This window comes from Phoenix dactylifera, chromosome 5 (genome assembly GCF_051530095.1).
Source record: "Phoenix dactylifera cultivar Ajwa chromosome 5, Ajwa_hap1_PhDact_Kaust_v1.1, whole genome shotgun sequence".
Classification (NCBI taxonomy): Eukaryota; Viridiplantae; Streptophyta; class Magnoliopsida; order Arecales; family Arecaceae; genus Phoenix; species Phoenix dactylifera.
This window is the reverse complement of record NC_143194.1, coordinates 9,799,372-9,823,710: the sequence shown is the minus strand read 5'-3', so window position 1 is coordinate 9,823,710 and position 24,339 is coordinate 9,799,372. Positions and strand designations below refer to the sequence as shown.

The 24,339-nt window shown below is 35.8% G+C and overlaps 1 protein-coding gene across 4 annotated transcripts in view; it reads right to left on the bottom strand.

Annotated features, from left to right (window-relative positions):
- The window catches only part of SPI (BEACH-DOMAIN HOMOLOG A1), a 48,552-nt gene extending 26,043 nt beyond the window's left edge, over positions 1-22,509 (bottom strand). For 2 of the 4 annotated variants that reach the window (XM_088721610.1, XM_088721611.1), the window contains exons 1-7: positions 21,777-22,509; positions 16,969-17,038; positions 16,772-16,857; positions 11,150-11,282; positions 10,990-11,046; positions 8,957-9,133; positions 7,650-7,679 (exon numbers count right to left, since the gene is read on the bottom strand). In XM_088721610.1, coding sequence (XP_088577736.1) covers positions 7,650-7,679; positions 8,957-9,133; positions 10,990-11,046; positions 11,150-11,282; positions 16,772-16,857; positions 16,969-17,038; positions 21,777-21,982 — 759 coding nt within the window. In that variant the 5' untranslated portion in view covers positions 21,983-22,509. Of the gene's footprint in view, positions 1-7,649; positions 7,680-8,956; positions 9,134-10,989; positions 11,047-11,149; positions 11,283-16,771; positions 16,858-16,968; positions 17,039-21,776 lie in introns of those variants that run through there. The other 2 variants (XM_039128936.3, XM_088721612.1) reach the window with 2 other exon arrangements.
- Between the last annotated feature and the right edge of the window lie 1,830 nt (positions 22,510-24,339).

Below are 24,339 nucleotides of genomic sequence, written 5' to 3'. Positions count from 1 at the left end.
TTTGGACTTTTTGATCGAACTAGATTATGTTCTATCAACACTATGGCTTGAGTCAATCACATTAATATCCTATAGTGTGCAAAATGCAAAATGATAATATTTAGTTTGATGAGAACTCATATGGAAATCTGATTGACTGATCACTTATAGAACATTATACATTATTGATCATTATTGATCATCATAACAACATTTCAAGATATTCCTACTGAAGAAAAGATACTTATTGGAGGAGATTTAGAAAGGCATTTGGGAAACTACAATACAGGTTTTGAAAGGGTGTATAAAGGTCACAGTTTTGACAATAGAAATATGGAAGGAGATGCCAGATTAGACTTCACAATGGTATATGATTTAGGCCCTGTTTGGGGGAGCTTTTGGAGGGCCAGAAAGCACTTTCTGGCCCTCCAAAAGTACTCTTAGATGAAAAACTGTGTTTGGTAAATTTTTTAAAAAGCTGTTTCAGCTTTTGCGGGAAGCTGAAAACAGCTTTTGGGAGGAAGCTCCAATTTGGAGCTTTTGGGAGGAAGCTATTTCAGCTTTTTCGGAAAGCTATATTTTTGACCAAAATACCCCCATTTTAAAAAAAAAATTACTCTCCCAAAACCGTCTCACCGCCTGTTCCTCTCCCCTCCTGTTCCTCTCCCAACCCACCTCCCAACCCACCCGCACCCCCCCCGCCCGCCTGTTCCTCTCCCAACCCACCTCCCAACCCACCCGCAACCCCCCCCGCACCGCCGCCGCCGCCGCCGCCGCTGCTCCTCCCTCTCCCCCGCCGCCGCACCCCCTCCCTCTCCCACGCCGCCGCTGCAGTGCCTCCCTCTCCCCCGCCACCGCATCCCCTCCCTCTCCCCCGCCGCTGCAGTGCCGCACCCCCTCCCTCTCCCCCGCCACCGCACCCCCTCTCTCTCCCCCGCCACCGTAGTGCCGCACCCCCTCCGGCGTCGTCGGCCACCGAGACTGCTGCCGGCCACGGCCCAGCCCCCTCCCGCGGCCTGGCCCCCTTCCGGTGCTGCCGGCCGCGCGGGAGGAGAAGAACGGAGAAGGGGGCAGAGGAAAGAATGAGAAGAAGAGAAGAAAAAAAGAAAAGGAAAAAAAAGAAGAAAATAAAATAAAATAAATGAAAAGAAAAGAAAAGAAAAGAAAAGAATAAATAAATAAATATTTATATAAATGAATGAATGAATGAATAAATAAATAAGATAATAAATAAATACATTTCAATGGATAAAATAATAAATAAATAAATGCATAAATAAAAATATATATACGAATGAACGTATAAATAAATAAATAAAAAGAAAAATAATGAGTGAGTGGCAAATAATCTGATCCTTATGATATTGATAAGTATAGTGAATTTGTCGCCATTGCAAATAGTTAAATAAAGAGATAATCTATTAAACAGATAAATGGTTATTTATTGTTGTATTATACTATAATATATTATTATATTACATTATATCATAATACATTAATATGTAATGTTAAATAATTTAATATTATGTTATATTATGAGAAATTAATTTATACTAATAATATATTATTTTATACCTTTATTATTGTATTATACTATACATATTATATTATATTACCTTATATCATAATACATTAATATGTTATTTTAAATAATTTAATATTATGTTATATTATGAGAAATTAATTAATACTAATAATTATAATATTTTATATCTTTATTATTGTATTATACTATAAATATAATATATATTACATTATATCATAATACATTAATATGTTATGTTAAATAATTTAATATTATGTTACATTATGAGAAATTAATTTATACTAATAATATATTATTTTATACCTTTATTATTGTATTATACTTTACATATTATATTATATTACCTTATATCATAATACATTAATATGTTATTTTAAATAATTTAATATTATGTTATATTATCAGAAATTAATTAATACTAATAATTATAATATTTTATATCTTTATTATTGTATTATACTATAAATATAATATATATTACATTATATCATAATACATTAATATGTTATGTTAAATAATTTAATATTATGTTATATAATAGAAAATTAATTTACTCTAATAATTATATTACCATTATGCTATGCTATGCAATATCATATTACTATATTATAATAATAATATTTTATATTACAGTAATATTATACTATATCGTATATTATGTATTAATATATATTATCTTTTATCATGCTCTATTGTATAATACTATGCAATGTCCTTTATGGTAATTTTGTCATATAAAAGTACTTTCTCAGTTTGTTTACCAAACATATGTTAAAGTGCCACAGCACTTTAAAAATATAGTTACCAAACAACAAACAGCTTTTTATAACAGCTCTACTTCCAACAGCTCTACTTCCAACAGCTCTACTGCCAATAGCTCCCCCAAACAGGGCCTTAGTACCAGGTAACACCTATTGTAAGGACTTTCACTTTATAACTTTTAAAAATGGGCATAATACTAGTCAATTAGATTTCTCACTTGATCATTTTTAAAAGTGGGCAAAATACTAGTCAATTAGATTTCTTCCTTTCTAGAAAGACTGATCAAGTTTTGTGCAAAGATTATAAGGTTATACCGAGTAAAAGTTTAACCATCCAACATAGATTGGTGGTTTTGGATGCACATATTAGGAAATAGAAGAGACTGACTACAGAAAATAGGAACCTGAGGATTAGGTGGTGGAATTTGTAAGTATAGAAACAAATAGCATTTTAGAATAGAATGTTAAGGGAAGGAAAATAGGGTCTAGATAGAAAAATCAACATTATATGGGAAAGATAGCTAACAGTATTAAGAAAGCGGCTACAATGGCATAATGAGAATCAAACAAAAGAGCTATCTAGTAAGAAAACTTGGTGGTTAAATGAGAAAGTTCGGTTGGCGATTAAGACTAAAAGAGAGTGGCATAAAAAACTACCCAAATGTAAATAGAGAAGCGTATGAAAGCTATAAGATGGCTAAGAAGGAAGTTAAGGTGGTGGTATAAGAGGCTAGATTCAAAGCACATATATATAGCAAATTAGAAACTAAGGGTGAGGAGAAAGAAATATAGAAGATTGCAAGTCTAAAAGAAAGGAAAACTAAAAAAGGACAAAAGAATCAAAGATGAAAATCACAAAATTTTTGTTAAGGAGGACAAGATCAAAGAAAGATTGAAAAGTTATTTGAATAAGTTATTCAATAAAAATCATGTAAACAATTTAGAATGCCTTACTAGTTCCATTGAGATTGAGGATAGAAATGTTAAGTATAGGGGTAGAAATAAAGTATCTGAGATAAAGAAACATATGAAAAAGATGAAAATAGGAAAAACAGTTCGACCTGATGGAATTTCTATGACGACTTGGAAGTATTTAGATGACGTGGGAGAAACTTGGTTGACAAATTTGTTTAACAAAAGTTTAAAGACCAATAAGATGCCTAATAAATGGAGGAAGAGTATTATAGTACCAATTTACAAAAATAGAAACGATATTCAAAATTGTTCTGACTATTGTGGTATTAAATTCATAAGCCACACAATGAAACTTTGAGAGAGGGTGATTGAGCACAGATTAAGATATGATATAAAAATACCAGAGAACCAAATTGATTTTATTCAAGGAAGGTCAACCATGGAAGCTATTTTCTCCTTTAGAAGTTAATGGAGAAATATAGAGAAAAAAGAAAAGATCTTCATATAACTTTTATTGGCTTAGATAAAGCATATGATAGATCCCTGAAGAAGTCTTATAGTGAGTGTTAGAAAAGAAATGAGTTTTCAATAGATATATTAATATGATTAAGGACATGCAAAATTGAGCAGTTACTATGTGAGAACTACTAGTAATAATACTAGTGAGTAGTGAGTTTCCAATCATAACAATTTTACATCAAGGAATTGCTTTAAGTTCTTACTTTTTTGCACTAGTTATGGATGAGCATACTAGCAATATTCGAGACAATATTCGTTGGTATATACTATTTGCTGAGTCTTGGTGGATGAAACTAAAGTCGGAATTAATCATAAATTAGAATTATGAAGAAGTGTATTAGGATCTAAGAGTGCATACTATTTGTTGATGATATAGTCTTGATGGATGAAACTAAAGTCGGAGTTAATTGTAAATTAGATTTATGAAGAAGTGTATTAAAATCTAAGAATATTAGGGTAAGCAGGACCAAGATGGAATACATGGAATGTAGTTTTAGTAAAAATAGAAATAGAGATGAAGGTGGAGTGAAAATTGAGGATCATGAAGCTCCTAAAAGTGATCATTTTCAGTATTTAGGAAAGAGAAGAAAATTATCCAAGGAAAGTGGAACCATTCCGAACCATCCAATTCAGGAAATACCAAGCTGTCTGGCAACCAAGCGGGATGATTCCGACAATAAAATCGAGAAACAGACAAAGAGGTAGAAGGAAAGAGAAAGAGAGAGAGGTGGGAGAGAAAGGGAGAGGAAGAGTGAGGGAGGGTAGAAGAAGGCTCGAAGGTCGGCGGAGGGCCACAAAGGACGGGGAGCCGTGCGGAGGGGCGGAAGAAAGGCTCCACCTCCAATTTTCCTATTTCATTCGAAACAGCGGTCCCGAAGGGGTGTCCTTTTTAATTTCGAAAATTTTAAGTGAAGTCGGCAAGGGTTGAAAAATTAAAGGTTTGGAAATAAAAAAAGCTTTTTATTTTGAAAAAATTAAGTGAAGTTGGTACCAACTTCACTTAAATTTTTCAAAATTAAAAAAAAAGGCTCCTCTCCAGGATCTTTGTTTCGAACGAAACAGAGGAACTGGAGGTGGAGCCCCTCCACTCCTCCATGCAGCTCCCCAACCACCTGCAGCCCGCCATCGGACATTTGCCACCCTCCTCTCTCCCTCCCTCCCCCTCACTCTCCCTTCCTCCCTCTCTCTTTTTTTCTCTCTACCGTTCTCCCTCTCCCCCTCCCTCTCTATCATATCAAGATGTGCTTCGCCGGTCTCCTCCCTCCCTCCACCCTCTCTCTCCCTCTCCCTCGCCCTCTCTGTTGTGTCAGTATGGGCCTGGCATAGAACAGCACAAGAACACACCCAACCATGCTACCAGGCAGCCGGTCTAGGCCTTGGTACCGACACAACGATCCTTAATCTTATCCATAAGATTAAAGCAAGTTGTATAAAATGAAGAAGTGCAACTAGAATATATGCGATCATAGGATGCTTGCCAAGTTGAAGGGAGAAATTTTACAGACAGCCATACGACCAGCTACACCTTATGGTATAGAATATTAGATAGTTTAAAATAAAATGTGCACAAGATAAGTTTGACTGAAATAAGAACGTTGAGATGGATGCATGGTAATACAAAAAAAAGTAGAATAAATTAAGAGAAGCACAACTTAGAAAGTTCGGATATGTAGAACATAGGCCAAGAAATGCATTAGCAAGAAGGAAAGATTTAATACATGTAGAAAAAAAGAGGGATAAAAGTAGACTGAAAATCATATGAGATGAGGTAGTAATGAAGGACTTGATATCTCTGCATCTTTTAGAAAGTGCAAAAATTTAATACATGTAGAAAAAATGAGGGGTAAAAGTAGACTAAAAATCATATGAGATGAGGTAGTAATGAAGGACCTGATATCTCTGCATCTTTTAGAAAATGCAAAGCCAACTAGAGGAAAAGGATTCATGTAGCCAAACCCAACTGATTTGGGAATGCTTAAAATATCTAAAGAAAAGGGGAAAAAAACATATTTTTGGGATTTCATACCATAGAAAGTACTAGAAATGCCAAATGGCAGGTCCAAAGCTAGACCAATGCAAGGCAAATACATGCTAGAAAGACCTACTAGCCAGTAGTGACCTATGCTAATACCTCTAGGTATCCATGGCAACTGGCAGAGACCGATACAACTAAGCATTGCTTAGTTTAAGCCCAAAAGGTTTTCTTCTCCATCATTTCACTGCCTTGGAGGAGTGTGTAATCTATGACTCAACAAAGCTACAATTAATTCAAAAAAGGCTGGTATGCAGGAATATAATTTAGATAACTTTCTTAACAGAGTTACTACATGTAAATAAGAAACTAACCCCATTTGAATTCAACAAAAATAGTCAAGATCTTGGACTCCATTAAAAAATAAGGTCAATTTTTCAATTCAAGAATAAAATCAAGGCTTTTTAGGGTTTGAATTTTCAGGATTGGATCAAAAATAATGACTTTTAAATGCTACATAATTTCCCATATCATAAGATCATAAATTTTGTAATATCCAAATGTTGTCAATATCCAGAGCTCCAACAAAAAGTCATATCCTAGTCCCAAATTTCTTTCATCCAAAATTTTATGAATGATTACGATAAACTTTTATCAAGAGATGTCATGAAATTAATATTAGTACATTGTTTAGACGTCACGTTAGCTTAAAGCCACATTGCATCAACATCCATATATATAAATATCTTTGATTTAAGAAATTTTCTTCATGTATGAAGTTATGCTTGACTAGAAAGAAGTTTAAAACATCAATTTAAAAAAAAAAAAATCCCAAACCAAAAGTAAACGCCAGCACCATGCATATTGCTGTTCCAACACAAGTTATATGTCAGCACAGCACATTTCACATGTCATGCTGGCCATAGGCCAGGGCACCACATGCCACTAGCACTTAAAAATCCTTGTTTCTAACATATGCATCAAATTGAAACTAAACAGATAGTACCATTAGTGCTAAATTGACAAAATGCAACGTTTGCCACATAAAGTGAAAATCCAAATAGCTGATCAAGATCTAATATTTTAAATCATATGTCAACCAAATTTCTGATACAGAGTTCTTAACCATAAATTGAATAAATTATGTATCTCACCATTATACTATCCATAGGTGAGGAACAGCTCAAAATTTGAACATTTAGTTTTTCAAAATTTTAGATGATGTAAATCATGACTGATGCTTCAAATTTTGATGAAAAACCCACCACATGTGCAATAGGAGGGGAGCGTCCCAAATATTGAACTTCTAGTTTGTTGGAATTTTAGATGATGTAGATCATGACCGATGCTTCAAATTTTGAGAAAAGACACACCACATATTTTGCACCAATCAGATTTGGGAATACAGGCTTGTATCTCTCTCACTATGTGCGTGCTTGTGCATGCATATGAATGCCTAACAACTATACTCATGTCACCATGTAAGACCTATTTCTGAGATGTCATATCTTAAGTAGAACCCAACTGACTAATTAATGAGACAAGTGCATATAAATCAACTTTCACTAGGTTAACATTTGTAAGCATCCTAGAAAGGGAAAAACTTTTAAATCCAAATGAAATGCCCAGAAAACAAACATGACAAAAGAAAATAATGAAACAACAAAAATGAAACAGCTACAAGTCCCAGCATAGTAGTAATTTTCTATTGGATAACATACACAAAACCCCCAACTTCATTTAATAAGAAATGATTATTTGTATGCAAAAGGATAACAACCAACAATTTAGGCTTTGACAAATATCAAAGCACATACAGGCCGACGAAGTGGACAACTTTCAAATACCAATATCAATCACCTCAAAATGGACCTTAACACCTCTGCAATGGGGTAAACCTCTATTTCCAAAAATGTGATAGGAGTGATGAAGAAAAGGATATAGCTGTAGGATTGACCTTCGTTGGAGAGAAAAGAAAAGCAAAGTCCTGGACCAAAGAGCATCAGCAGTAATTCTCATTCAATGCACCAGAGAGCAACTTCAACTAGTAGGTCAAATCAGTAGACAATTACTCAATAACTAAAAATGGAATCAAATTTGCAGTACATAAAATTTCAAAAAATATTTATCAACAACCACCTAACGTACTCAAGCAACACAACGCAATCAGGTTAATTTAATAACTAAGAGGGATATTAAGCTTTTCAGTAAAACAAGTTCCATGATAAGGTGAACAAGGTGATATATCAGACCACATTGTCAAAAAATTCGCCCAAACATTTACCACTACCTTACAAATCCTAAGCATCATAACACTTCAGAATTCAGATATGCTCATAAAACAAGATGGTCCAGAAAAGTTCAAAAAACATGCACTAGGAAGGTATGCCATACCGTACCAAACCGGGAGGTACGACGTATACCATACCACACTGGTTCGGGACTGGTATGTGGTACGAGAGGTGTACCGACACTCAGTACACTGAAGCAATCCCTATATTAAGCATACCAACATAGTAATAAGGTGGCACCGGTATGGGATCCGGTACCAAGATGGCGTACCTTGTGCACTAGTATTCAAGAGCCCAATAATATTATTTCAACAGAGCGCTAAGTTTTTCTCCTAAATAGTTGAGACAAAATAATCATCTACCATACATAATGTAAAAGGCTTTGAAGTCCACTGCATTAGAGCCTGACACCACAAAAGCCTCTTTCGCATCTTGCTTTCCTGATGCTGTGACATTTTGTGTAGGGAAAGAGTTTCAAGCCATGAACGCTTCATTTCCTTCTCATCTCAGTTTCAGTTTGACAAAAGAAAAAAAAGAATGGCGTCTCCTACCACCAGAATATACCGCTCGCCTATCTTGGACTGGTTGAGAAAAATGAATCAAGTGGATTTTGTATGGGCCCAGGCCTCTCATATTTTTTAATTATCTTATCTCAGAAATCAAATCAGAACCCTTTTATCTTATAAAAACTATTGTCAATATCCTTTTAGCATATAAAAAAATATACTACCCAAAAAAAAAGATTGGTTTATCAAATTGTAAATGATGAATAAAATCTCCACTTTGTATAACCTGATTCTACAGAACCATGGAGAACCAAAAAAATTGCTTGCTCGATTTTTTCAAAAGCACTTTCTGATAGAATCCCAACCATGGATGTGTGTGCATGCATCCACATGTTAAATTCTAGTCAGTATAACTTTAAAGCAAATCAGAAGAATTTGAGTTCAAATGATCACAAAGATAACGCTACCTCAAGCCGCCGCACTCGTACAGGATCACCATCCATACTCTTTTCACTTGAATTTGATTCTTCTAGGCTAACCCCAGATTGTCTTTGATCCAACTGATCAGGGTTCAGAAGTGCATTGAGGATATGAATAAGACAGCATAGAATGCCAGAATCCAACAGAGGCTGCTTATCAATTGGCTGTAGATCAAAGACGAATGTAATATTAATTTATAATTCCTTCTTCCTCATTAGGGTGCTTGTCCATGTGAGGTAGTGCTCGTGCAACTAATGGGTTGTCTGTGACTGTGTTTTAATTGTAACTTGTGCCAAAAGGGAAGTCAATTTTTAATACATCAACCAACTGGATAATATTTTTTTCTCCTTGAAATTTTCACCAGTCAAACCACAAATACAAGTCACTCGGCCCAAACAGAAAAATAGAGAATCAAAAATGGCAAGGAGATCCATTCAGATTTATGCTCCATATTTCTAATATAGTGCAGAAAGAAAATAAAACAGGAAGCAAATTAACATTGCATTTACACTCATCACTTTTCAGACAAAAATAAAACAAGAAGTAAATTAATGTTACATTTACACTCATCACTTTTCAGACAACTATCAGGATATAACTTGAGACTACATTGGAGCTGCCACAAGTCAAACAGCAACAACAGTTAACAAACACCTAAAGATATTTCCCAAAATTGTTGATTAACCAGCTCACGTCATTCATATTTAAAGTTTTATTTGGTAAACTAATAACTCTTGAATAGTACTCAGAATATTTGCTCTACATATGAGAGAAGTCAAAGGCACCAATACAACCTGGACTGTGGTTTGACATGACCCTGCTCATGTGACATTCATGCAGCTGTGTTTAGACATGCAGAATGAAAGGTTGCAGATCGCTGCATGTATCATTTGACTAAAGCATTCTAAAGAAAAATTGAAAGCAAACATCAAGAATATCAGAGCACTAACTGCACATCCGATCACAATAATGAAGCCTCATATGAACTGCAGTGCAGTTGCACCTACAGAAACCCATGCCACTCAAGTCAATTATCACTTAAGTCAAAGTATCTGTTTAAATGCAACAGAAATCAGGATGTATTTCTCCTTTTACTATAAGGAAGCTGCTGCATGTTCAAAAAACCTAATTTACACTCCCAAGAGACTTAATATGGTACTCTCATGCCCAAAACAAACACCTGAAGGATACTAGGAGAACATTATTTTTATTTTCTTTGCTTTTTCAAAATTTGGAAAAGCAGCTATGGTGAGCAGCAGTTGAAATACAGCATAGTATAAACGCATTATGTGGGTGTATATGTAGATACCTTGGTATTTTAAAGATTTTTAAAATTAATTAAATTCAAAAATATAAATGAAAATAACTGAAAAATCAAAAACCAAAAAAATAAAATTAGAAAAAATAAAATTGAAATATACACTCCAAATTTTTTTGAGAGTCAGATTTTAACGTAGTATGGCATGTTAAGCTTGAAAAAAATAACAAAATTGCCCTACAAACTATGCCCAAATTTCAGGTATAACACCACAAACAAATCTATGATTTGTCAAATAATAGACAATCAAAAAACAAGCAACAACTATTCATGACTTAAAACTAGGTCTGAAGTACTCACTTCAATTAAAAAAAGACATAATATTTAAGCTATTAATCTTCAAAAAGGCACTCAAAAGTCAAAATTTTTCTATAAGAAGTGAATTATCAGAAAACAAGGGACTGTCATCAAATTTTTTGTGTGCCTAGGTTGCATATGCAAGCAACTTGGGCCTTTATAGGTTCCTAGTGTCTCACTATACAGCACAACCCCTACTGCGCCATCACCAAGCTGCATGTGCATATGCAAGACCATATGTGAAGGCATAGACTGCTTCTTAAAACACTGGTTAATTTGAAAGTAGCCAAGATGATCAAATAAGCAATGTGATGAAGCAGATCTTAAGCCCAACATTGTCTAATAAATAAACCAATAAAAAAATTACAAAAAAACTTCAAATTAATTAAAAACATAAGGACATACCCCTGTCACCAAAATTTCTACTGCAAACAATAAATTTGAACCAGGGCTGACACCATCCTGCAGATAGGCAAAAACTTATGAGCACAGACCCTTTATCATTATAAAAAGTTCAAGAAGGTTTGGAAAATGCACTAGAGCAGAAGTTGGCAGGAGGGAAGACCTTTGTTTCTGAAAAAAAGCTGATAACATCTTTGACATGCAAAGATCTTCCTTTGCTATAGATTCTCAACTTCTCCACATCTGTTACAAAGGCCCTTCCAACAACAAAAGAAAAAATGTGTGCTTCAACTAACCTGTCATCAAAATTATGAGTTTAGAGAGCTTCATATCATTGCAAACTTGATGGTTACTGAATGACAAGAAAATAAATTTCATTGGAAGCTGGCATCCCGCACCAAATTTTATATAATGGAAATTTTCTTGTCAATTTTCAAACTAAGCACAATGTTGGTGCCGGCTTTTGGAATTTGTATAAAGAGCTGAGTTTGTTAACCTTATTCAAGTTGCAAACTGGCTTTAAATAAGTAAAAATAATTACTTTCTTCATTATAAGTTTGCTTTTAAGAACTGATTCATTATTTCAAAAATTTAGGCATGGATTGCTTATGCAATTATGCCTATTTAGGTCTGGATTGCTTATGTAATTATGCCTAATTTAATAAAAGCCTCTCTTAAATCTGGTAATCATCTCTGTCAGCGTACCAAAATCCCATGGCTGTGTTCAAAATATGTGAACAAGATTTTGAGGATGAAAATTCACCCAACTAACAAACATAATTAAGGTAATTATGGTAATGATAATATGGTCCAGGCAACAAAGGATTTTGAAGTAAACATGATCTCCAGAAGAAATGAGAAGAGAGATATATTAACTTGAATAGGATCCTTCTCAAAAAAAAAAGCTCAAAGAGCATATTTGTAGTTGATAGCCAAACAAACATTGAGGTTAACTTACTTTTGGCACACATATAATGGTTCAGAATATCAGAACATCCAACAATGTTAAAATGAGGTCTTCTTCATATCATATATAAAGCAAGAAGTAGTGGTTTATTGGTAGCTAATTTTTACCTGTATCATGGCATTAGATTAATAAGCTACTATAGTAGAAATATTTTAACTTTTAGGCAATATCAATACACTTGATGGTCACTAGACATTAAAATATGCAAACATAGTTTTCTTTCATAGTTTTTTATCTAATTATGTTGTTGTTGGTTCAAAGTTTGGAGTTCTCAGAGCTTGCATCCTTTGATCATGCCTATCAGAAAAAGCAATGTATATTCTAAAGTGTGCATGATGTGTGATGTGTTTATAAGAATTCAATGTGCATTTTAGAGGACCAAAAAATCATTTGACTACAAAAAAAAGGAAGAAGAAGAAGTTTTGTTTACATGGATTTATGTTTATTAAATTACGTAACGGTTTTTTTTTCAACAAAACAGGCTAAGCAAGGTTGGAAAACTCGGTTTTGGTTTTGGCAGATTCATCCCAAAAATATGAAAAAAAATATTGAAACCAGGAAAGCTAGGGAGGGCAAAGCACAATAAGTGAGAACATTGCAGTAGAGTACATTATACCATCAATAATCTTTGGAATTATGATTTTACTGTTTACAAACTGAAAGTCTGTGAGTACAAATGATCATAAAAATCTATCAAAAACTCATAAAATGTTTGAGATTAATGTTACATTTGATTGGTTGATGGCAATTTAGTTATCAAACATCTAGACAAATAAATATCTATAGAAACATATGCAATTATATAAAGTTGCAAGTAAATATGAAGTAAAAATAAGGATCACCATTATATCAAGCACCAAGCAACAACAATCAAGGTTGCCACAGGCAGCCACCAAGGCACCTGCATGATCCTGCCTAGGCACCTGGGCAACCCTACCACATAGGCTCCCGGTTCTTTCCAGGCCTTCAAGAGAGGCAGGCCTTCAAGAGAGGCAATCACTCAAATGCCTAGGTTGGCAACTAGGTGAGAACCTAGACGCCTTGGGACTGATTTTGCCTTGAGTATGCACCTTATTCACTGATTTATGTAAGGCATCGAATCTTTTAACTAACTCAATTTTTAATTGTTGAAAAATATTAACTTTAAGAGAGAAAAATTGACTTGTTTATAAGGTATTCTCCTAGAAGCTAACTGATGCTTGAACATATTACGTTTCTAAGAAGCTTTAAATACTGTAAAATCATTTAATAGAAAAACTACTAAATAATAATTAAATCAAATTATTCATTATTGTGTAACTAAAGTAGTTGACAGCCTTCAATTGTTGTTCTGTACTGCATTATGAACAGCTTTCAGAAAGACAAGCGATTGCTAGTCAGTATGTGCTGAGGCTCTGAACGCTTCCCAACTTGCTTCAATAACGGAATAGCTTGATTGATCAATCAAGAAGTCCTGCAGCATCTTCCAACTCGCTGTCCACTACCCTTTGCTTTCTTTGCCAGACAGGAAGATGCAAATTGCGAAGGCCATGTGCTTTCTATGAACTATATATGACATATACAAAAGGATAGGCACCCACTTTGCCACCTATGTGTTTTGCATAGGCCTTTAAAGAGGTCAATGCCTAGGACCATCTATGCAGTTTAACAACTATGCAATGTATGTTTTGCGATTTGCACGGTTTGAAGAATAAATTAACACCTAGATGTATCCAAATGCCCGCAAATTTAAACTAACATCTAGCAAATCCGAGATTAAAAATTTCGAGTCTACTAATTGATACATAAACCCTTTTCTCCTCTTATCCCCTTAAAAATCTCTCAGAAAGCCTAAAAAGTCTTTTACATCTAGGAATAACCATATTGCTCTTGAAGTTTGTAATTCCAAATGCTTCCTTCTAAAGGTGGCAAAAATTCATGTTCAATTCCAAGGTAACATTTCTCTGAGCCTTTACTTAACATCCAAGAGTAAGTAGCCCCATTTAAACTCAAAAAAAAAGGACCCAAAATGAACACTACCTAGCCTACGTACTAAGAAATGAAGAGATGGCCCAAACATAATAGTATTACCAAAATAATGCTTTAAAAAGAACATCTAATGCCAATTCCATTCACCTTCAACTGGAACAGGCTGAAATCACCAAAGCTGATCCAAAACCAACCGAAACTAATGGAAACTGAATTTGGGGCTAGTTTTTCAGTGATTCAGCCAAAACTTCATCTTGAGGCTAGATGTCAGTTAGGTGTGTCTACTATGATGGCTACTTGGTTTTGGAAAGGCATTACAGTATGTCTTTGCATCAAGTCAACTTGTTTGTGTATATTCCACAAGGCAATCATCTCAAGCTACTTTCAAGTCAATGAAATTATACATCAATAGTAAAAAATATGCATGCACAAGAGCATTGCCTATTCTAGTTTTATAGCATAAGCATAGCCTTGCATAATGAAAATAACGAATGAGATGTTTTAGAGGCATCCAATTAACCACTTAGCCATAATAATGTCAAGATCGTAGTCATCTAAATTGGGTCATCTTATTGAGTGGTCCTGTCAATCCAATCATGGCACAGAAAATGGATTCATTATATTTCTAGCTCACATTTTGAAGGAGATCCAAAAATCCATTTGGAAGATTAAGAACTAGTTTAAAGGGATAACAAGAATTATTAAGAAGGATAGGAAAAATTCGAAAAGCTTGTCCTAATCCTTCCTTCCATTCAAAAGGATGCAAGTAATATGATTTTGCAACATCAGGTTCCCCTCCAATAAGAGCCAAATTGGCAACTGAGCTAAAAAGTATGCAACAGCACAAGTAGGCATAATTAGATCCATGAGATCATGCCTCTGTGCCAACTGCTCAAATGAAGATCTAGTTACAAGTCACTAATGGTCACAAAATCTTAATGGATTCTCAAGCACCTAACCATTTCAACAGTCAGTACCTCAAAAGGATTGCACGGAATCATGGAATTAAATAAATTTTCCTTAATGAGAGGGAATTGTAAAGGATTTTAGTAGCTAATGAAAATTTTTGAAATACGCTCTTTCCGTGGATTCTGTATAAGGGCAGTACATTTAAAATATATCCTTATTAGTACATCCTCCATCCTTGTAGGAGAACCGGGGAGATGCAACCTTTTGCGAGGTGCATAGAAAAGGTCAAAATCAAGAAGGTTTTGTTCAAACTTAATGACCAAATCTGCTATTGCATTAGCACCATGCATTTTGCAGATAGATACGAAACCACGAATTCACCAAATAAGGATAGAAGCCAACAAGGTGGTTTTCCTTCCAATGCTCATTTGATGAAAGATTTCAAGGTCATTGTCCTTGTCCGATACAGACCTCCATCCTTATCAAGGTTTTAAATCCTATAAGATAGGAAAGTCCCGGTTTTTCCATGGAACAGGACGTGCCGCCGTCCCACCCGATCCTGATACTTGGGACAGGAGATGTCCCAAGACGTGCCAATGAGGGATGGCAGCCCAGCGGGTTTTCTCGAGTATCCGACCCATCCCGAACCCTAATAGGATCCGTTTAGCAAAACCCTTTATGGTTTGGAAAGGGTTTAGGATTTAAAATTAAAATCTGTTAAGGTTTGGGACAGGTTTGAAATTTGCCCCTCAGGTAGATTATTTATAACATATATCTTTTTTATAAAATTTTACAAAAATATACATACAACAGAGGAGTGAGGGAATTTTGAACTTAATGTTGGTATAATGGATTATGGTTGTTTGTTCAAGTTTGAATTCGAAGTTTGATGTATTATCGATTTTTACTTGATATTAGTTATATTCAGGTCATTATGCAAAGGTCTTTCCCTCTGTCCCCCCTCTTCTTTTTTTTATAATTCCAGGTCAAGTACCCGACCCGAATAACCCAATCCAATTAAAGATTAATCGGATAGATTCGGGTACCCAACAGATTTACCATTTTTTGATGGTGGACGGGTTTGGAATTTTGGGTAAATTTTTAATCAAATTAGCGATGGGTTCAGATAGTAGGATTTAAAACAGGTTCGAATATGAGTAGGGCAAATTTTGTAGGTGCCCTATCCGTTGCCATTCCTAGCGTCGATCAGGATGCTGGAACAATGGCAGGACACTGGGACAACGACAGGCCAGTTCTATCCCGACACTTGGGATCGTACCCCATCCTTGTGTCCTACAAAATGCAAGTGCAATCAAAAGCAATAGTTTTATGTTCAACACTGTGGATCTCACTGTTATGGGACAGCATTGTACGGAGCACAACCATATGTATACATCGTAAAGGAGGTAAATCAGCATAGTATCCATATCATGTGCTGATTGGGTATTGTGCCAAGCCTTTGTGCCATACCAGTTCCCTACTAGTATGGTATTGTACTATAATATTTCCAGTATGGACCGGTACGGTCCGTTACGTAAATATTTGATCAAAACCTCTAAGATAATTGGCATTTGTTTAGAATTAGGTCCCTAGTATCCATTGTTGATAACGGTTTCCTTGGCATTAACATGAATAGGAGAACCAAAAATCTACCTTCAGATCTGCTTGCAGCATAGAAAACAAATTGTTATTTCCTAAATGCCTCAACATTTTACCCAATCACATAAATATTGATTAATTCAAATTATGTTTTCCAACACATAGGAAGGTTCAATAGGAGGTACAGATGTTTCGAGAAAAATAATATATGTGGAAAGAGATAAATGTCTTCATAAAAACTTCCACAAAGTTATATGCATCCACCATGATTAGTTCATACCAGCATACAAAGCAATATGGAAATTTAAGACTCAGCAACTAAGGGAAGAAGTGAGTTCATACTTAGCGACTAACTGAGCTACATTAGACTGCTGCTTAACTAGTCTACAAAAGATGTCTACTGCCATATTTAAGGCCATTTCTTTCTCCTGCACAAAAACAAAATTGCAGCATAAGAATCTGCATTGTAGTAAATATCAAGTACTACAACTACTATTAAAGTAATAATACTGACAGAACATGACCAAGTACTAAAAGACCTTTTCAGAGCTGGAAGAGCGGAATTCTTCCCAGAACTTCTTAAAGTCCAGCTCCAATTCATGTTTGCCTCTGCATTCATTAAAAGACGAAAGAAGTCTCTATAAATAATGTGATGCCATGCACATAGAAGTTCAACAACTAACCCATGGACAAGAAATAATGTTTTAAGCTATTATCTTCCAAGTACAGAGTAAAGGTTGATAAAAAATGGAGAAACAAAAGAATAGAAATGAGACACACCTAAGACGTGATATGGTGAAAAAAATCCCAACATCAAGCCACTCTTTTCAAATTTTAAGCGAGTCTTTGTGGCTTCATAACCAGAAAACACTAGAAAGTTGGTCAAAAATTACAGTGGCCTGATTCCCATTGCACATCTATGAAGTATGTTGATGGATGTTAATGAAGCTTTGATAATTTGTGAGTATAATCTAGTGAATATTCTACCTTAAACCCTGACAACCATATCCTATCTACAATGTCAGCTATATGAATCGCCGAATAATCAGTTTGATAACATTTTATAACTACAATCAACTAAGCAACTATTAAGTTGGTCAAAATTACATTGGCCTTAATGCCATTGCACATCTACAAAGCATGTTGATTGATGTTAATGAATCTTTGATAATTTGGGACATCTAGTGAATATTGTACCTTGAAACGTGACAACCTTCTCCTATAGACAATGTCAGCTATATCAAGCCTGACTTCTCTATATTTGCTGCAAACTTCTAGCTAATGCTACATTGGGTTAAAAAGGGGCTTTAGAAAAATCTTAACATAATAGATGATGCTATTATGGGATGAAAAACTTTCCTTGCTGGTCACATGGTTTCAGCACACACAAGGAGCAAACCACCGTAGAATTTCGATATTCTCTTTTAAAAGGGGAACGCTTAAGGTGGGCGACATCAAGACCAACTTCATAAATCATTTCCTAGATGAGAAAGGGTCCAAAGGTTATGAAAGGAATGTTCAAGACCAAAAATGTCTACCATTATCCTCAATTAACTAGGCTTGAACTGAACCAAGAATATCATCTTGCCAATATTCTAAGTAGTTGTATAAGGATGATGGTAGCCCATAGGCACTCACAAATGGTAAAAGCCTTCAAGAGGGGGTGACTGTGCAAGAACCAAATCAATAGATCGAGAGGCTAGGAGGCATATCTATGAGGGGCAATAAAGATTAAGAATGGAGAATATAAGTAGAATGTACTCAAACCGTAATTTGATTGTTTTATGGTCTTGTTTTGTAAGACACCAATGTCGGACCATTCAATCATCAATTACACAATAAATAGTATAAAATACACTCAGCACATCTTAAAGTCCTCGGGCTTCCATGATCTTCTAAAACCTCAATAGCTCTGATGTTGACTTAAACAAGTTCTACTTAACGAAGCTCAATAATGGCTATGACCCTGCAGGACTTGGATCAGAGTCGGGATGTAGATAGATCGAGTCAATCTCAAGGCAACCCAATAATTGCTTGAGTTGACTTGGTCAAACTCAGCTTAATATGTCAGGTGGCCCAATCAGTGACTTGATTAGTTTTAAAAAAGTAACTATGTAAGAGTGCCAAAAGTTTACAGGTTATAAGTGTGTAGGTTTGGGGTTAGATAAAGATTGTTCATTTTATTATTCGATCAACAATTACAGGTCATGGAGAAAAGAGTGGGGACCTTGGAGTCATTGTTGCAAGAAGAGGAAAGGACCGCCGGATGCCATTGTCATTAGGAGTGAAGAATAGTACACCACTAATGTTAAAAATTGCATGGGAGCAAGTGCCAAAAAAATGAGGTAGAATCAACCTTTTGAGCACCTATCAACTTGATAACACTCATCCCCACATTGTTGTATTAAGAGTCGTGTCCTGGATCTCCACATAAGTTAGGAGATCTACTAAAATGAAAGAATTTCTCATAATTAAAGAAAGCATAGTAGTAATTTATAAAAACCTTACTAAAAATAACCAATTGCACTTGTTTATGATGTCTTAATATAGAAGCCTATTTAAAATAAGGGCATTCCAATGCACAAGCCTCTTGCCTCTACAAGGTCTGAGAAGGGTCAAATGTACGCAGCCTTACCCTTGCATATAGAAAGAATGATTTTGTGTTTTCAAAACTGTGACACCTAGGTCACAATGGAGCAATTTTACCATTACACCAAGGCCCGTCCTCTCATGAACCATAGTTTACAAATTAGAAATTATGTTTTTTGCTAAAGTACAAGAGGACGGCAATATTTAGAAGTTGCATATAGTATGTGGGTAGCCAAGGGATCAAATAGCACTTCCTTCAAAAAATATAATTTGCTAAAAATAAAAGAGTAAAGATTGTGAAAAGGTTAGTAGGAACAAAATGGAAAAGACAATGTTTTAATAAGCGGCCACAATATAAGGGCGGTCAAGGAACTGCATAGCACAAATGCAATATGCAGGCCGCATAGGCAGATGCATACACGGTTGATATTTTAAATGTTAACAAATACATAAAATGTATTAATATGATAATAATCATAGCAATATTTTTTTTTAAATAATAGCAATATTTTTTATAAATAATAGCAATATTAATAACAATAACATCTAGCAATTAATGCTTAATACTTAGTACCTAATTCTTAATAGCAATAATTATAGCATAATAAACATATTGACATTATTAATATACATCTGCTTGGATGGCTTGAAACCCACATCCAATCCAACTATTAGCTTGAGTATGCATGATTTACATAGGTCTCAATAAAAGTGCCGATATATGTGAGCGCACAATCCTAAAAGGTCCACATATACGGTCAGTCAATGATAAATAGGTTGCATATGTAGCTAAGCGATTCTCATCAAACTGCATGTGTCCGTAAAGTACTAAAGTAACCATCTTTTTGGCCCATCTGTGGCCTGACTGCAAATAGCAATTGCATGTAGGGCATGTGGTGTGGTCAGGGGACAACATATGCATATCCTCCCACATAAGAAGCTTTATGCACCGCATTTTAAAACAGTGTGAAAAGGCACCTATCGATTTGATTAGACGCAAAGTAAAAGAAGATCCAGAAGAAGGGTTGATCAGTAAGCCAATTTGGGATGGAAGAAGAACCAAACCAAAGCAATTATGATCCAATGCTGGCATATCAATAATTTATTTAACTCTAGCATCCCACAATCATCAAAAAATTTAAAGGTGTGTGCAAGCTGAAAAATGTACAAAGAACCTCTTTTTATCTAAGTTCTCCTCTCTTCCATAAACAAAAATCTCATGGACTCATCATTAATCCAATAGAAATGGCCAAATCTCCATGCTCTAGTGATTTCTCAGCAAACACATGGCTCAAGGAAGCAATCTGATGCATATTCCATAATAAATATGGGCAATTAATAAGCTAGTCACATATTTTCTCTCCCGAACCATTATAAAAGGCCAAAGGACCTCTAATAACATGTCACTTCGTGAAAAAGAGATGAACAAATTATGAAATAAACTAATAAAGCATTAGCTAATGAGGGAAATGGTTCAATATATATACATGTATAATAGTGGTGACATCATACATGTAAGCCTACCAAGATACATGATATAAAAAATGAAGTATCTACATCCCATGCATGGTACTATGGCATATGCTCCCTCATTTATACCCTAACCCGGTACTAATGGCATATTCTCCCTAAATCATTGATACCCTTATCCCTAAATGTTTATAGACTTTATAGCACATTCCTTCCCAAATAGATTTTCTAATTAAGGAAGTACATTAGGGAAGCCAAACAAACTGGTGAATTTCTACAAGAAATTACCCTTTTGTCTTCTTTTCCTAGCTCGATTTTCCAAAATCTTCAAAGATTATTTTGCTGCTAATGTAATAATTTCCTAGTTCTGACAATTTAAACCGTTCTTTTTTTTCAAATTTTTCATGAAATTACACACTCAGATGTAACATTCCCAACCAAATTTAAATCCAAACCAAGGCACTTCGCCAGCTGAGCCATGCATATTGGTAAAAGCACGACCAAAAACCAGTCATACATCCGCACATGTAATATTGTCACTTTCCTAGTTGATTTCTTTTCCTTTTTTTATTCAAAAAAAAAAAAGGATTGGTCGCTTCATTGATTATAAATTAGACGTCCCAGCAACACTATGCACAATTATTGGTATTCAAATATATGCAACAAATCCAACAATGGAGAATCCACTCTGCTTCTGATACACCTTGCAGAATTGACCAGAAATTTGAAATTTAATTGCTTGAGTTAATAAGTACTCGAGGATCTATTCTATGCTGCCAGCCGTCACATGTCTTATAGTGTGTCCAATATGATTGGAAGTAGCTGCCTTGAAATTCCCCAAAAAAAGAAGGGATAACCATTGTTCACAATTTAATCTGTCAGCAGAAAAATTAAATAAATCTATAAAATGCCCATAATTTTTTGATCGAGCATTGCATCCCTGACCTGTTGAAAATATTCTTGTTGCATAATATAGAAGTTTTTTAGCTGTAAATCTTTGAAATTTTGAAATGCAGATTCTAGTATTTCCTATCTAATTTTCTCCTCAAAAACAAAACAAAAAAAGGTCCGCTTTTGCCGGTAGTTCATAGTCGCTGGATCAGAAAGAGTCGATCTTTCTTCTTCTTTCGTGATGACAAGGCATTGTACGTTTCCTTGGGGCCATCAACAGGCTAACAATCGGAGGCAGCTAAAGGAAGACGCACATATCAGTCGAGACAAGTCGGAACTTGAAGCGAGAGAGAGAGAGAGAGAGGGAGGAAGGGAGGGAGGGAGAGAGAGCGCAGACCTGGAAGGGGATGAGCCCAGGAAGCCATATCGTGGCGGCGACGCTTCCGGCGTTCCAAATTCATAAGTCCCGTCAGCGGCAACGGCGGCAGGCCCAGAAGCAAACGACCCGGAGGACTGGGATTGGGACTGGGAGAGGCCAACCTTCTCTTTGATGTCCTTAAGCAATGAGGCCCATTTCATCGTTTTCCGCGATGACTGGAACATGTGGTCCTCATCCGACGAATCCCCACCACCTCCCGATCAAACCCTAGATCCGATCCCCGGATCCAGAGACCCCGATCCCCTCCTCCTTCTCCTCGACCTCCACACCCAGCACCTCTAATCAAGAAACAACCAGATCAAAACGCGAAAGAAACGATGGCGGCACGGCTGGGATCGATCGAGACGCCAGATCTCGTCCTCCGCCGCGGTGTTCCGATCGGAATCGATCAAAAATCGGGTTTTTATAGAGATTTAAAGGGATTTCTTTTGGGGGTAGGGGAATGAGGTGATTTCTTGGGGGAGGGAAGGGAGAAAAATGAGAGAAACAAAGAGAAAGCTGAGAGAGACGCGATTTCGGTTGGGGAGGGAGGGGTCGAGATGGAGAGGTTTTCTTTTTCTTTTTTCTTTCTTTTTTTGCCCTTTCTCGTCTCGCCGTCCGAGACGCAGAATACAATGAGCTTCGGCCAGGACGCGCTCTCTGCTTGCCTCTCGATTTATTTCTCCCTCTTCTCCCTCTCTCTCTCTCTCTCTCTCTCTCATCAGCGGGCTATATCGCCGCCCGCGCCGGTGCCACGTCGGACGTGCTTATACTGCCACGTGGCAACGCGGAACAAACGTGCGAGCCTCTCATGGTGGCCCACCTTGCCAAATACGGTCAATGTGTCATCGCAATAAAATACAAATTCCACGTTAGATCCGTGCCAGGTGGAAATTATGATTCACGCATTTATTTGCACGACTTGTAAAGTCAAGATGGAATAGATTGAAGAGGAGTGCAAGAGCTGTTTGGGCCTGTGGCGGAGGGGAGCTGGGCCGATGGTGGCGTGGTGGAGACTTCAAAAGAAAAATCTTTTTTGATGACGGTGTTGGGGCGGTGGTGATGGAGGAAACGAAAGACTTTATCCTGCTGCAGTGACCTACGGTGAGAATACTTGCCCAGGATTGCCTTGATAAGTGCATGTAATTTGGTAAGTTTATTCCTGACACCAAAGCAAGCTAGGTCATGACAGTAATAGATCAAGGGTGAAATTGGGTGCACTGGTTGTTTGTTGGATGTGTTGATTGAGCTTGGGTTGATTTTAGATTGACATTTGGTGTTGATTTTGGCCCTCGTCCGGCAAGTGTAGAATAATTGTGCTTGGATCTAGGGTGGGACTCGAATCTAGATTTTGTAGGTAATATGTATTATTTATTTCATGGCTTGAGTTTAATAGAATCCCAGGCTAAATGGTATTCAGGACTTGATGGAATTGAGTTGGATGGGGCCTACTTCATTTGTTTTATTAGATTTGGTTCAAATCACGTAATAATTGAATGCCATTGAAAATGGAGATACCCCAAGAATAAAAGGGGAAAAAATGAAGTTTGGAAGTGTAAGAAGGAAAGTAAATTGCTTTAATTATATAAGATATGGAAAAATGCTCCTCATTATATAACACTCAAGTATATGCATGCATGTGCTATGAAATGGATTTCCAAATTAAGCTTAGTGCGCAAATTAACACTTCCCACATTTTTTTTCTTATTTTCTCTAATTAAGACTAGTTAAAATTGATTTTAACCATGGTTAATTATTCTTGTAATTGAGTCTAGATGATTTAGATATTCCACTGTTTAGGGTTTATCTTACTTGGGTTTTTCCATATTTCCTACACATTACATATATAAAATAGTTATACTTGAGAAAACCAAAAGAATCTCCAGCAATACATAATTGAAAAATGATCTTTTAACATAGATTGACATGGAGACCATCCTTGGAAATATCTAGCTCGAGTCATAATATTGATTACATTTTTACCCAATTAACCAATGCAAGTGGGACATTACATAAGGGGATATATAAATGTATTGCGAATATATTTGCTAAGAAAGGGCCTTCCATGCCAACAAGCTTTTTTGCACACCATTGCCTGCTGACATCAAGATTCAATGCTCCAATGATTACTTATGGCCATGTCAATAATTGGAAAACTTTTTCGCCAAAATAATTGGTAAATATTCTTTGGTCTCTTTGCATTAAAGGATTCTCTATAAAGTTGTTGCTTCGTGATGGACTCCGCATTATTGATTTTTTGATCATAAAAAAACTCAACATTATGCATGATAAACTTGATAAGAATTCTCATGAAAAGCATAGGAATTTTCCTCCTACATTGGAGTAGAAGTTGAATTTAATTATGAAAATAAAAAATAAATGTTAGTGGGGGAGAGAGCGAGAGGGATAATCTAGACATGGAGACAACCTCAATAGGCAAGATTCTCTATCAAAATGTGAAGGATTCAAAACCTACGGCACTTGCATCGAATAACTATACAAATAGGCTTGCTACGCAAAGGACCTAGTCTTCTGATGTAAC